A 13,989-nucleotide genomic window follows, 5' to 3' on the forward strand; every position below is an offset into this window, starting at 1 on the left:
CGCACAAGCCAGCCACACTTCAAATGCGCCTGGTCTGTGCGTTAGCACAAGGGACAAGATGTGACTTGCAAGTTGTGGGCACCGGATGCTGAGTAAGCGTTGTGGTAACGCACAAGCCAGCCACACTTCAAATGCGCCTGGTCTGTGCGTTAGCACAAGGGACAAGATGCGACTTGCAAGCTGTGGGCACCGGATGCTGAGTAAGCGTTGTGGTAACGCACAAGCCAGCCACACTTCAAATGCGCCTGGTCTGTGCGTTTGCACAAGGGACAAGATGTGAGTTGCAAGTTGTGGGCACCGGATGCAGAGTAAGCGTTGTGGTAACGCACAAGCCAGCCACACTTCAAATGCGCCTGGTCTGTGCGTTAGCACAAGGGACAAGATGCGACTTGCAAGCTGTGGGCACCGGATGCTGAGTAAGCGTTGTGGTAACGCACAAGCCAGCCACACTTCAAATGCGCCTGGTCTGTGCGTTAGCACAAGGGACAAGATGCGACTTGCAAGCTGTGGGCACCGGATGCTGAGTAAGCGTTGTGGTAACGCACAAGCCAGCCACACTTCAAATGCGCCTGGTCTGTGCGTTAGCACAAGGGACAAGATGCGACTTGCAAGTTGTGGGCACCGGATGCTGAGTAAGCGTTGTGGTAACGCACAAGCCAGCCACACTTCAAATGCGCCTGGTCTGTGCGTTAGCACAAGGGACAAGATGCGACTTGCAAGCTGTGGGCACCGGATGCTGAGTAAGCGTTGTGGTAACGCACAAGCCAGCCACACTTCAAATGCGCCTGGTCTGTGCGTTAGCACAAGGGACAAGATGCGACTTGCAAGCTGTGGGCACCGGATGCTGAGTAAGCGTTGTGGTAACGCACAAGCCAGCCACACTTCAAATGCGCCTGGTCTGTGCGTTAGCACAAGGGACAAGATGCGACTTGCAAGTTGTGGGCACCGGATGCTGAGTAAGCGTTGTGGTAACGCACAAGCCAGCCACACTTCAAATGCGCCTGGTCTGTGCGTTAGCACAAGGGACAAGATTTGGGGACAAGATAGATTAGAGGGTGCACTTGGGTATTACTCACCAATAGGTATGTAGCTTTGGCATTCTCCCCGTTTTGGATTTTAGGAGTTGAAAATCAATTTCCAATGCACTGCCCCTGAAAAATTGAAAAAAAAAAAAATGGTGTTTGCACTGGGTGTAATTTTGATAAATATGAACAAATGTTTTAAAGGTTGCATTGCAAGGGTAGAAATGTGGGATCAGATTGCTCTTTTTATGGCCCATTATTACATCCACCATATGTAAGGAGCTTTCATCATTTCCCAACAATTATCAATGCATGCACGCGCATGCATTGCATAACTGTTACGCCCAACTCCTTAGTGAACACAGCTGTAGGAAAAATTTGCAAGGGTTAAATAATCATAAGAAAAGACAAACTGAAAGTTGGAGAAAAGAAAGCTTTCTATATTAACATAAAAACAAACAACATGTAAAATAAATGGAAATATACGACCGTGTTCACTGTGCAGGGTCCTCCTCCGCCGGTCCCGGCCTTTGGGCGGTTGAAGCTCGAGCAGGAGATGTGCGATGTGGTGGCGTCCTTGGTCTTTGGCTGGAGGGTGGAGGAGGTGGATACATTCCAGCGTAGCCTTGGTATGCCTGAGAAGATCCAGCCCACGATGTTTGGAGATGCGCAGGCTCCTGATGCCGACTTGATGAAGATGGTGGCATCCACGGTGAAGGGGTGGCTCTCGCTGGTTGTCCCACGTTGTCCGGATTGTATCTCTGCTGCAGGGAACTGGCGATCATCATGCAGCTTGCCGCAATTTGTGTCTGGCAGGTGGAAATTTGTCTCAGGGTCTCCTGTTGACACGCTGCATTCTCAACCAACTTGTAGATCCCGGTCATCATCACCTGGTTATCCTCTCGACGTCGGCGTTCGGATTCCACCCAGTCTTCATGCCGTCTTCGCTCTATTTCGGCCCAATCCTCCTGGCGTCTTCGCTCGATGTCGGACATCGTTGTGGCCAGTGTTTCAAGATGCTTCTCCATGGCTGTCATCCTCTGCTCCATCATGATCCGGTACTGGTTCTGGTGATCTTCTATTTCAGACGCCAATTGCCGGACTCTATGGACGCGCGTTGGAGCCTGTTCTCTCTGGATGTCCTCCACGAGCTGCATTCCGGCTATAAAAAAAAAGGACAAGATAAATAAATTTTAACCATTTCACACAATGTAATCTTTAAAAAAAAAAAAAAAAAAAAAACCACAAGGTTACAAACAAATGGCAAAAGCTTACAATCCATCAGTGGTGGTCTGGTGGGATCCACCTCCTCCTCATCTTCAGACGCTTCCTCGATGTCCTGGATGGAATGATGATAACTTGGAAGCTGATGGGCCAATCCTCCACTTGCTGTAGATCCTTCTTCACCCAGTGGGGTTTGCAAGCTGCTGTCTTCAAATCCTCGAGAGGTGTCTTCTGTTTGAATGGACGATTCAAACTGACTGATCGAGTACAGATCCAGGGTGATGGTCTCTTCCTGTGTTGACTGTTCTTCAGCCGGTTGGCTTACATGGGTGTCTTCTGTCCGATCTTCAGCAACGACAACTGTTGAAATGAAAATATACATTTTAGAACCTTGCAAAATAATTTTAGAGAGAGCAAAGTAGTACAAATAATTACCCTGCTCCTGAGTTTGCGAAGGTGCTGTTTCTGCTGGTGTTGTCTTCCGTCTTCTTCGTTGCGCAGGTGGAATTTGCGCTTCGATAGCGTTCAACACTTCTGCTCTGCGGACATTGGACTCCACAGAGCCTGGAACACCTTCCACCATGATTGGATTCATGTGTTCCTGGATGGCTCGTTCCCACGGCTGCCATGAAACTTGAAATGGTGGTCCGCCTCCAGTCCCAATTAGATGTTGCCTGACTTGGCCCATCTTCCGTTTTGTGTGCCGTCGACAATCATTGTATCGTTTGTGGCATTTGTCGATCGACCTGACGTTGCCACTCACTGCTGTAATCTAAGATGCAAAAAATCACATTAGAAACAATCAAATAATGCACTTTTTTAAATGGATTTATTTTAATAAAAAAAAAGCAATGAACCTTCTCTGCAATCGAGGCCCATATTCTTTTACGCTCTCTACCGCTCGTTTCCTGTCTTCTTTGTCCACACAGTTGGTCATAGAACTTGTGGACCATTTCAACCAGCACGTTGCTTTCTGCAGTAGTGAACGGGATGCTCTCTTCTTCTCCCTCGGCAAGTTGGTCTAGGGGAACCTTTTTTTTCCTGCCAGGTTTCTTTCTCGCTACGGGTGGTTGGACCCCAGAACCACTGGGTTGTTCGTCCAGTGTTCTGTCTGTAGCCTTTAAAAAACAAACAGTGTCAGCAAAATTACACAAAAAGATTTATCATATATTAAACATTAACCTCATGATGTATTAAGTATTTGGCCACGCCCCTTTCCGTCATATGTTGTTCGCCTGCATCTTTCTGCGTTGCAGCAAAGAGAACTGCAAAATGCCGGCGATAACCGGAAATTATCACGGACTGTATTCATATCAGAGCTGGGAACCCCAGACTGCTATATATAGGGGACATCACAGGGCTGTATGTCGGACAATAATAGGATGTTATACTGAATAATCCAAACAGGTTATTCAATTAGGATGAGTATGTGTGCTACTGGAGGGAAATATTCCCTCATGTTATGTAAATGGCTGTACTATGTTCCCTAAGCTTTGTATACTGTAGTCCATACTGCTACATATGCATATGAAGGCAAGAAGAGCGTTTTTTGAACACAAGAGAAACTGGGAGGATAAGCGTTGCCCGTGGTTACGTCACTGCCTCCTGGTTATGTAGTTAGTAAACTGTGATGGTAGCATGAATAAGGGATTTGCTACAATGAAGTTAAATATGGCAGTCTTCCCGAATGCTTAATACCTAAAGAATATAACTGTATATCTATGGTCCGGTTAGAAGCGACCAAAAGCTTAGATTACAATCTGTTTAGTTTGTGTATATTTTTTGGTTCTGGGATCAATGGGCCTCTTTATATATCATGCAACCGCACCCAGCATAGGAAGGGTTAAAAATTCCAGAGGGTGGTGGAGAGGGCTGCCTTTGGGATTTAAGTGGGTGTTTGCAGGGAGAGAGAGGCAGAGAAGTGTCCGAGCGTCAGCGCCGGGAGTTGTGGACTAGCGTGTCCTGGCCATCTGATGTTAATCTGAGGGATAACATGGTATGGTTCTGATAACGTGAATAATACTGATGACCTTTCTGTATATAATGTATATAGACTTTAAATGCTGATTTAACATGTAAAACCCGTGTGTAAAATAAAGGTAATACTTTGGTATCTTTGCTATTGTTTATTCCTGTGCAATCTTTTGAACTAGGAGTGACCCTGGGACTCTGCGTGAGGCTTAAGTCGTGCTGCGCTGCTACATGATCCCGGGATCTTCACACTGGTTGCCAAGGGGGGGGGGGGGGGGGGGGGGGGGGGGGGGGGGTGGTGGTCAGCAGAGTAGGTGAGCAGGCTATCAACGCGGCGGGGTGGGACTGGACCAGCTGACACGCTGATCTAAGTCAAATTTGCATCATCCTTTACCCTGCCAGTGCGCAGATCTACTCTGCTGAGAGCGGCTGTTACAGCATCCTATCCTGTCCCCACCCCCCCCCCCCCCCCCCACTGCTCTCAACAGCAGAGCGGACTTAGGATGCAGAGTTTGAAAAGTTAACCTGCTCTCATGCAGGGTTCGTGATGCGCAGCAGCAGCAAACTATATAAAACCTACAGGCAACGGCGTCCGGTGGCCACTGTTTAATGGGTCCCGGCGCCCACTTTTAGGGTAAAATACGCGCTAGTGCGTTGTTGCGAAACCTGTCTATTCATCAAGTTTTAAAGAAGTTACCTGTGTCCTTCTCCTTTTAGTTGTTTGTCTTGATTGAGGTGTTCCTTCTCGATCTCCATGCTCCATGTCGTCCTGCACCGGCCGGCCAGGGTTACTTGTGGATATCCTATCACCATCTTCCTCCCTTGTAGTCATCTCCAATGGACTCGTCTCACCTGAAATAGAAAGAAGAGGGGAAAGGGGTTCCACGATCCTTGTCCGATGAGACATTCCTGTGGAATATAAACACAGATAAAGCAAACTTTACATTTTTGTACCTTTACTGTGCAATTAACCTACCTTAAGACAATTTTGTGAAAATGACACTGAGGGGCCAGGCAAACCCAAGTGGGGTGCAAGGTGCAGGCATGCTTGTCAGGGATGCTGGGGTGTAGTGGGGGGGATCCCGACATGCTATGCTCGTGACCCAGGGACCCCATTTTAAAATGGCTGCAGGTTTTTTTTTTTCCTTTTTTTTTTTGGCTGCAGTCATTTTAAAATGGGGACTCACGACCACGCCCAAAGCATGAAGGGCACCCACCACAACACTCCAGCACCCCAAACAAGCATGCATCAGGGCCGCACATGCCACCCACACATGATCCACAGTAAAAAAAAACCCCAAACAGGCAATTTTGTGAAAATGACACTGAGGGGCCAGGCAAACCCAAGTGGGGTGCAAGGTGCAGGCATGCTTGTCAGGGATGCTGGGGTGTAGTGGGGGGGATCCCGACATGCTATGCTCGTGACCCAGGGCCCCCATTTTAAAATGGCTGCAGGTTTTTTTTTTTCCTTTTTTTTTTTGGCTGCAGTCATTTTAAAATGGGGACTCACGACCACGCCCAAAGCATGAAGGGCACCCACCACAACACTCCAGCACCCCAAACAAGCATGCATCAGGGCCGCACATGCCACCCACACATGATCCACACTCAAAAAAAACCCCAAACAGGCAATTTTGTGAAAATGACACTGAGGGGCCAGGCAAACCCAAGTGGGGTGCAAGGTGCAGGCATGCTTGTCAGGGATGCTGGGGTGTAGTGGGGGGGATCCCGACATGCTATGCTCGTGACCCAGGGACCCCATTTTAAAATGGCTGCAGGTTTTTTTTTTTCCTTTTTTTTTTTGGCTGCAGTCATTTTAAAATGGGGACTCACGACCACGCCCAAAGCATGAAGGGCACCCACCACAACACTCCAGCACCCCAAACAAGCATGCAGCATGGCCGCACATGCCACCCACACATGATCCACAGTAAAAAAAAACCCCAAACAGGCAATTTTGTGAAAATGACACTGAGGGGCCAGGCAAACCCAAGTGGGGTGCAAGGTGCAGGCATGCTTGTCAGGGATGCTGGGGTGTAGTGGGGGGGATCCCGACATGCTATGCTCGTGACCCAGGGCCCCCATTTTAAAATGGCTGCAGGTTTTTTTTTTTCCTTTTTTTTTTTGGCTGCAGTCATTTTAAAATGGGGACTCACGACCACGCCCAAAGCATGAAGGGCACCCACCACAACACTCCAGCACCCCAAACAAGCATGCAGCATGGCCGCACATGCCACCCACACATGATCCACAGTAAAAAAAAACCCCAAACAGGCAATTTTGTGAAAATGACACTGAGGGGCCAGGCAAACCCAAGTGGGGTGCAAGGTGCAGGCATGCTTGTCAGGGATGCTGGGGTGTAGTGGGGGGGATCCCGACATGCTATGCTCGTGACCCAGGGCCCCCATTTTAAAATGGCTGCAGGTTTTTTTTTTTCCTTTTTTTTTTTGGCTGCAGTCATTTTAAAATGGGGACTCACGACCACGCCCAAAGCATGAAGGGCACCCACCACAACACTCCAGCACCCCAAACAAGCATGCATCAGGGCCGCACATGCCACCCACACATGATCCACAGTCAAAAAAAACCCCAAACAGGCAATTTTGTGAAAATGACACTGAGGGGCCAGGCAAACCCAAGTGGGGTGCAAGGTGCAGGCATGCTTGTCAGGGATGCTGGGGTGTAGTGGGGGGGATCCCGACATGCTATGCTCGTGACCCAGGGCCCCCATTTTAAAATGGCTGCAGGTTTTTTTTTTTCCTTTTTTTTTTTGGCTGCAGTCATTTTAAAATGGGGACTCACGACCACGCCCAAAGCATGAAGGGCACCCACCACAACACTCCAGCACCCCAAACAAGCATGCAGCATGGCCGCACATGCCACCCACACATGATCCACAGTAAAAAAAAACCCCAAACAGGCAATTTTGTGAAAATGACACTGAGGGGCCAGGCAAACCCAAGTGGGGTGCAAGGTGCAGGCATGCTTGTCAAGGATGCTGGGGTGTAGTGGGGGGGATCCCGACATGCTATGCTCGTGACCCAGGGCCCCCATTTTAAAATGGCTGCAGGTTTTTTTTTTTCCTTTTTTTTTTTGGCTGCAGTCATTTTAAAATGGGGACTCACGACCACGCCCAAAGCATGAAGGGCACCCACCACAACACTCCAGCACCCCAAACAAGCATGCAGCATGGCCGCACATGCCACCCACACATGATCCACAGTAAAAAAAAACCCCAAACAGGCAATTTTGTGAAAATGACACTGAGGGGCCAGGCAAACCCAAGTGGGGTGCAAGGTGCAGGCATGCTTGTCAGGGATGCTGGGGTGTAGTGGGGGGGATCCCGACATGCTATGCTCGTGACCCAGGGCCCCCATTTTAAAATGGCTGCAGGTTTTTTTTTTTCCTTTTTTTTTTTGGCTGCAGTCATTTTAAAATGGGGACTCACGACCACGCCCAAAGCATGAAGGGCACCCACCACAACACTCCAGCACCCCAAACAAGCATGCATCAGGGCCGCACATGCCACCCACACATGATCCACAGTCAAAAAAAACCCCAAACAGGCAATTTTGTGAAAATGACACTGAGGGGCCAGGCAAACCCAAGTGGGGTGCAAGGTGCAGGCATGCTTGTCAGGGATGCTGGGGTGTAGTGGGGGGGATCCCGACATGCTATGCTCGTGACCCAGGGCCCCCATTTTAAAATGGCTGCAGGTTTTTTTTTTTCCTTTTTTTTTTGGCTGCAGTCATTTTAAAATGGGGACTCACGACCACGCCCAAAGCATGAAGGGCACCCACCACAACACTCCAGCACCCCAAACAAGCATGCATCAGGGCCGCACATGCCACCCACACATGATCCACAGTAAAAAAAAACCCCAAACAGGCAATTTTGTGAAAATGACACTGAGGGGCCAGGCAAACCCAAGTGGGGTGCAAGGTGCAGGCATGCTTGTCAGGGATGCTGGGGTGTAGTGGGGGGGATCCCGACATGCTATGCTCGTGACCCAGGGCCCCCATTTTAAAATGGCTGCAGGTTTTTTTTTTTCCTTTTTTTTTTGGCTGCAGTCATTTTAAAATGGGGACTCACGACCACGCCCAAAGCATGAAGGGCACCCACCACAACACTCCAGCACCCCAAACAAGCATGCATCAGGGCCGCACATGCCACCCACACATGATCCACACTCAAAAAAAACCCCAAACAGGCAATTTTGTGAAAATGACACTGAGGGGCCAGGCAAACCCAAGTGGGGTGCAAGGTGCAGGCATGCTTGTCAGGGATGCTGGGGTGTAGTGGGGGGGATCCCGACATGCTATGCTCGTGACCCAGGGCCCCCATTTTAAAATGGCTGCAGGTTTTTTTTTTTCCTTTTTTTTTTTGGCTGCAGTCATTTTAAAATGGGGACTCACGACCACGCCCAAAGCATGAAGGGCACCCACCACAACACTCCAGCACCCCAAACAAGCATGCATCAGGGCCGCACATGCCACCCACACATGATCCACAGTAAAAAAAAACCCCAAACAGGCAATTTTGTGAAAATGACACTGAGGGGCCAGGCAAACCCAAGTGGGGTGCAAGGTGCAGGCATGCTTGTCAGGGATGCTGGGGTGTAGTGGGGGGGATCCCGACATGCTATGCTCGTGACCCAGGGCCCCCATTTTAAAATGGCTGCAGGTTTTTTTTTTTCCTTTTTTTTTTTGGCTGCAGTCATTTTAAAATGGGGACTCACGACCACGCCCAAAGCATGAAGGGCACCCACCACAACACTCCAGCACCCCAAACAAGCATGCATCAGGGCCGCACATGCCACCCACACATGATCCACAGTAAAAAAAAACCCCAAACAGGCAATTTTGTGAAAATGACACTGAGGGGCCAGGCAAACCCAAGTGGGGTGCAAGGTGCAGGCATGCTTGTCAGGGATGCTGGGGTGTAGTGGGGGGGATCCCGACATGCTATGCTCGTGACCCAGGGCCCCCATTTTAAAATGGCTGCAGGTTTTTTTTTTTCATTTTTTTTTTGGCTGCAGTCATTTTAAAATGGGGACTCACGACCACGCCCAAAGCATGAAGGGCACCCACCACAACACTCCAGCACCCCAAACAAGCATGCAGCATGGCTGCACATTGCACCAAGCACAGTAAAAAAAAAAAAAAAAAAAAAACACTCAAGCAAAAAAAGTTTAAAACCCCCCCAAAAAACGGGGGGCACACATACTGCAAACAAACAAACACTCACCCACCCCATACAACAAACCCCCATAGCATTGCAGTACAAACACATCACAATACTCACCTGCAAAAGAAAATATGCACTCCACTCCACGCTCCACGCTCCAGGCTCTGCTCTCTGCTCTCTGCTCTCTGCACGTGTTCAGGGAGAACTATTAGCTGCAGCAACTCACTCCACCCCTGCTGAAAGCTAATAGCAGAGCTGCGCAGCAGGGAAGTCACTTATATATTAGATGGAAGAGCGGGAATATATACACCCGCCCTCCACCCAGTCACCAGATACGCTGGATTGGCTGAGAATCGCCGTTGGGGGCGGCGATTCTCAGCCACGTTGAATAGGGTGACACAGCTAGTCCCGGCGACTTCCGACGAATCCCTACGCGTGGCGAATCGCCGTCAAAAAACCGGCGATTGACTGGCGAATGTGAAACCTGAATCGCTGTGACCAGCGATTCAGGTCATTGAATACCGCCCTTAGTTGTACCTCTCTGAGAAGCTGGTTTCAGAATAACAAACGTCTCCGATGCAGGAATACTATGTATATGTTCATATGCTCTTAACATGTTTCTATCGCCTATTGATCTTTACCTCTCTTTATTTTTCTCTTACACCACCCTGGGTTACCTCAAATATGCTCCCCTCCTTAACTCCACATGACACATTAAAGTTGTTTTCATCAATGCAAAAGGCCTAAATGTACCTGAAAAAAGGCCATCTCTCCTTAGAACCCTATGAATCGAAAAGGCAGATGTGGCCCTAATCAAAGAGACCCATTTTAAAATAACTATCCAACAGCATATTATTGTAATACCCCAGAAAATAAAACTAAAGGGGTGGCCATACTATTCTCCAAAACATTGCAGGTGACTGAGGTAGCGGTCCATAGGATAGTTCCAGGGCGGATACTGCTCTTAAATTGCTTAATTTTTCATCAAACCTTCACACTTGTAACTCACTTTCATCAACCATTAACGCAGACCAAGTCACATTTCTGAAGACGCATCTTCTATCCCATGGTCGTCTCCTTCGGGGTACAGTAATCTTAGGTGGCAACCTTATTTGGTCTCTGGATCCATCTGTGGATACCTCAAACGCCTCTTACAATTACTCTAAGTTGAAACAACACAGAGTTAAAAAAGTTTTACACGAGCTTCAGCTGGCACATTCCTGGAGGGTCCTACATATCTTAGAGATTATTCATTTTGTTCTAATCCCCACAAGACTTACTCCAGAATTGATTATCTTTTTCTCAGCCATAGCCATCTACCCCTTCTACAAAAAGCTACTATCGGCTCAATCACATGGTCAAATCACGCCCCTATTTCTCTGACTATCACTTCCCTCTAGAACCCAGGGACAATGGTGCTGAAGACTTAATTAATCTCTTTTGCAAGACCCATACTGTCGAAGCGAACTAGCGAAAATGCTAATTGATTATATCGCGACTAATGATACTGATGAGATCTCTAGAGTTACACTCTGGGAAGCTCACAAATGCATCGTTAGGGGCAAACTCATTCAGCTGGGTTCATATTTAAAGAAGCAAAAAAGAAAAGTCTCACATGACGCTCTGCTATATTTTATACACTTTAGAACAGTCACACAAATCTAAATCCGACCTGATGTCCTGCTACAGCTCACAGAAGCTATAACCCAACTACGCAAAGTGCTCTCCGACCAGACTAAGTGTTCATTACGTAAATACAAACGTAAATTCTATCAGTGGGGCAATAAGCCTGGTAAGATATTGGCACATGCGCTACAAGCACAATGAGCCACCTCATTTATCAGCTGCATGAAAAATGAGAATGGCTCATTGCACATTAAAACTCCAGATATAGCCACGTGTTTCTAGCGGTATTACTCTGCCTTGAACAACCGACACAATAACCCTGCTGAACCCAGAGATCCCTTGAGCCTCCAGCGCTCGAAGGACTACTTGACCACTCTGGCATTCCCTCATATCAAGGACTCTTGACAGAGAAATGCTTGAACAGTCTTTCTCCCAACTGGAATTAGACCAAGCAATAGCATCCTTCCACACAAGCAAGTCCTGGCCCCGATGGGTTTACTATTGCTTATTATAAATTGCTCCAAGATAAAACTTGCCGCTATGCTCCTCCAGGCTTTCAATGCCAACATAATTCAACATAACCGGTCAGCTTGAAGATTAAAATAAACAGAGCTCTCAAGGGAAACTAACAAATTAACCACTGGTGGAATGGTCTCTCCATCTGTAGTACTGACACCCACATTGGCGAGAGTAAATCAATAGGCTTCTCAAAAAGGAACAGAAGTGAGATCTCTTTTTGGTATACCCTGATCGGCCTGATTCTTAAGTCCAAAGCTCAAACCCGATGGGAAGCTGATATTGGAAAAGTGCTGCAGGAGCCCCAGTGGAAGAAAATCTTTACCTCCTCCTATACAATGTCCAGGGGTTTAAACAATTCTGAGATGCATATCAAAATTACTACATAGATTATATCTCACACCGGACAGACTACATACGATATGGCCCTCCTGTTCAAAATTCTGTTGGCGCCTCTGTGGTGAGGTGGGCCATCAGTTTGTCTTATGGTCTGGCCCCAATATCACTTCATTTTGGAAAGCAGTCTTCGACCTTATAAACAAAGTCCTATCCCTATCGCCATCGCCCCTCATAGCTTTTCTAAACTGTTTCCCTAACCCAGTTCCCTCCCACCTTCACTACGTCCTAGGACATATCTGCATTGCAGCCCATGCTGCACTCACATAGCGTTGGAAACCAGCAGGAACCCCCCCCCCCCCCATCTCAAAGTTTTGTGTAAAATTCACCTGCACTTCTTAAATGGAGACAGATTGACCCCCCAATCACCCTTCTAAACAAACCTCCTCAGCCCGTTGGGACCCCTGGAGAGAGTTTGTTACGGCTGATGATGGTGCTGATCTTACAAAAACAAAGTATTAGCGACCTCACCCCCCCCCCCCCCATACCCAATTCCTTAGGACTTACTCACTATTTCTCTACCTCCTCTATGTAGATAACATGTAATGGTATATGGTATTAAGCTGTTTTATGCCATGGTATGCTGTTCTGAGACGGTGACTGTTGTACCCCCCCCCCCCCCCCCCGTTTTCTTCTTTGTTTCTCCCGTTTTGCATAATGTGAACATTTTTCAATAAACATCATTGAAGTAAAAAAAAAATTGACCTGTTCGCCGCTTGGTCATCGCCAGTTTCTTATGGGAAATTTTGCATACCTCGCAAAATATATATGTATTCAATGCTAAAACGAAGACCGCTTGAGTGAATGCCTCACCTTTTTGCTCTCGTTTTTTAGGTGAACTCACCTTACGTACTTATAGAAAAATAAAGGTTATTTTCTTTTTGGTGTCTACAAGTCTATTTTTTTTATTATTTGAAGGAACTATATATTTTTTTTCTTTAGAAGCATGGTAATTCCGTGGTAATTAACCCCCCCCCCGATGCATTTTTTTTCTCACTGTTGATTCACCTTCGTTATTACCCATGAGTCAACTCTTCTTCCTCACACCTTCGTTTGGCCTTTTTGGAAAAAAAAATTATGCTAATTTGTGTTTCTCTGCAATATTTGAACACGGCCTACAAATGGAGCCATTAACTCCTTGTATGCCGCATTGGTCAATGCTCTCCGTCAGGGGCGGCGAGCAGCTGACAAGTATGAGGCAAGGTGAGGGGTAGGAAAAAAAAGAATGCACGGCAAATGAAAATTAGAGAATGCTGTGCCACATTCGCCGGAGCATTGAATATACCCATTTGTCTGAAGCAATAAGCAGAGTTATGTTTACTCTTGCTTTGGGTTCTTCAGTACACAATTATGCCACATTTTGATATATGTTAGGTTGTTTGTATGTCAGGCTGATGTCACGTTTTGGAATTTTCTGTCCTTTATTAGGAGAGTTGAATATATCTTTTTTGGAGCCATTTAGTATTTTTCCCGTCAGTTATTTCCTTTAATAACCTTCATTGAGGGGTGAAGTGTTTAGATAGTGTATTTCATAGGGTTAGGGGTTCGTTGTTTCAGGATCTAGTACACCTAGGTTGGGGGTAGTTCATACAGGGTGGAGAGTTATGGATTTACAGCTCCAGTAGTTTTAAGTATTTAAGGGTCTATGTCAGTGGTTCCTAAACTGTGTGCCTAGGCACCCTGGGGTGCCGCTGGATATTTGCAAGGGTGCCTTGGGTTGGGGGTCCATGACCAAAAGAAATGATGTGCTCAAAGTGATGGGCAAAACTAGTGCTGGTGGCTGCCAATCACAAAATGTATGGACAATAAGAACCACAGCTATATTCTCCCCCACATAACAACCTGAGGGTGACAGTTATGCACAATTGACTTTATTTATCCATAAGAAACTTTTTGACTAGGGGTGCCTTGAACAAATGCTGATATTCGAGGGTGCCCTGGTTCTAGAAAGTTTGGAAACCACTGGTCTATGTACTAAGCCTTGGAGAGAGAGAGAGAGAGAGAGAGAACATGGACAGAGATGAAAATGACAGGAGGTACTTGGTTC

At 47.3% G+C, this 13,989-nt stretch overlaps 1 protein-coding gene across 2 annotated transcripts; it reads right to left on the minus strand.

Moving 5' to 3' along the window:
• Positions 1-928: 928 nt before the first annotated feature.
• LOC146074446 (uncharacterized) lies at positions 929-12,543 on the minus strand. Of its 2 annotated transcripts, none has more exons than XM_083182511.1 (5): positions 9,522-12,543; positions 4,915-5,126; positions 3,104-3,364; positions 2,298-3,018; positions 929-2,184 (listed from the first exon to the last, which is right to left on the minus strand). In XM_083182511.1, exons 2-5 carry the CDS (start codon positions 5,122-5,124, stop codon positions 1,517-1,519), a joined length of 1,860 nt encoding a protein of 619 aa, XP_083038637.1. In that variant the 5' UTR covers positions 5,125-5,126; positions 9,522-12,543; the 3' UTR covers positions 929-1,516. The 2 variants fall into 2 exon arrangements, with proteins under 2 accessions (XP_083038637.1, XP_083038638.1); XM_083182512.1 differs by lacking the exon at positions 9,522-12,543 and having other exon boundaries at positions 930-2,184; positions 2,298-2,606; positions 2,682-3,018; positions 4,915-5,598.
• Between the last annotated feature and the right edge of the window lie 1,446 nt (positions 12,544-13,989).

The sequence above is a fragment of the Crinia signifera genome, chromosome 4, assembly GCF_055691185.1.
Source record: "Crinia signifera chromosome 4, ASM5569118v1, whole genome shotgun sequence".
NCBI classification, from domain to species: domain Eukaryota; kingdom Metazoa; phylum Chordata; class Amphibia; order Anura; family Myobatrachidae; genus Crinia; species Crinia signifera.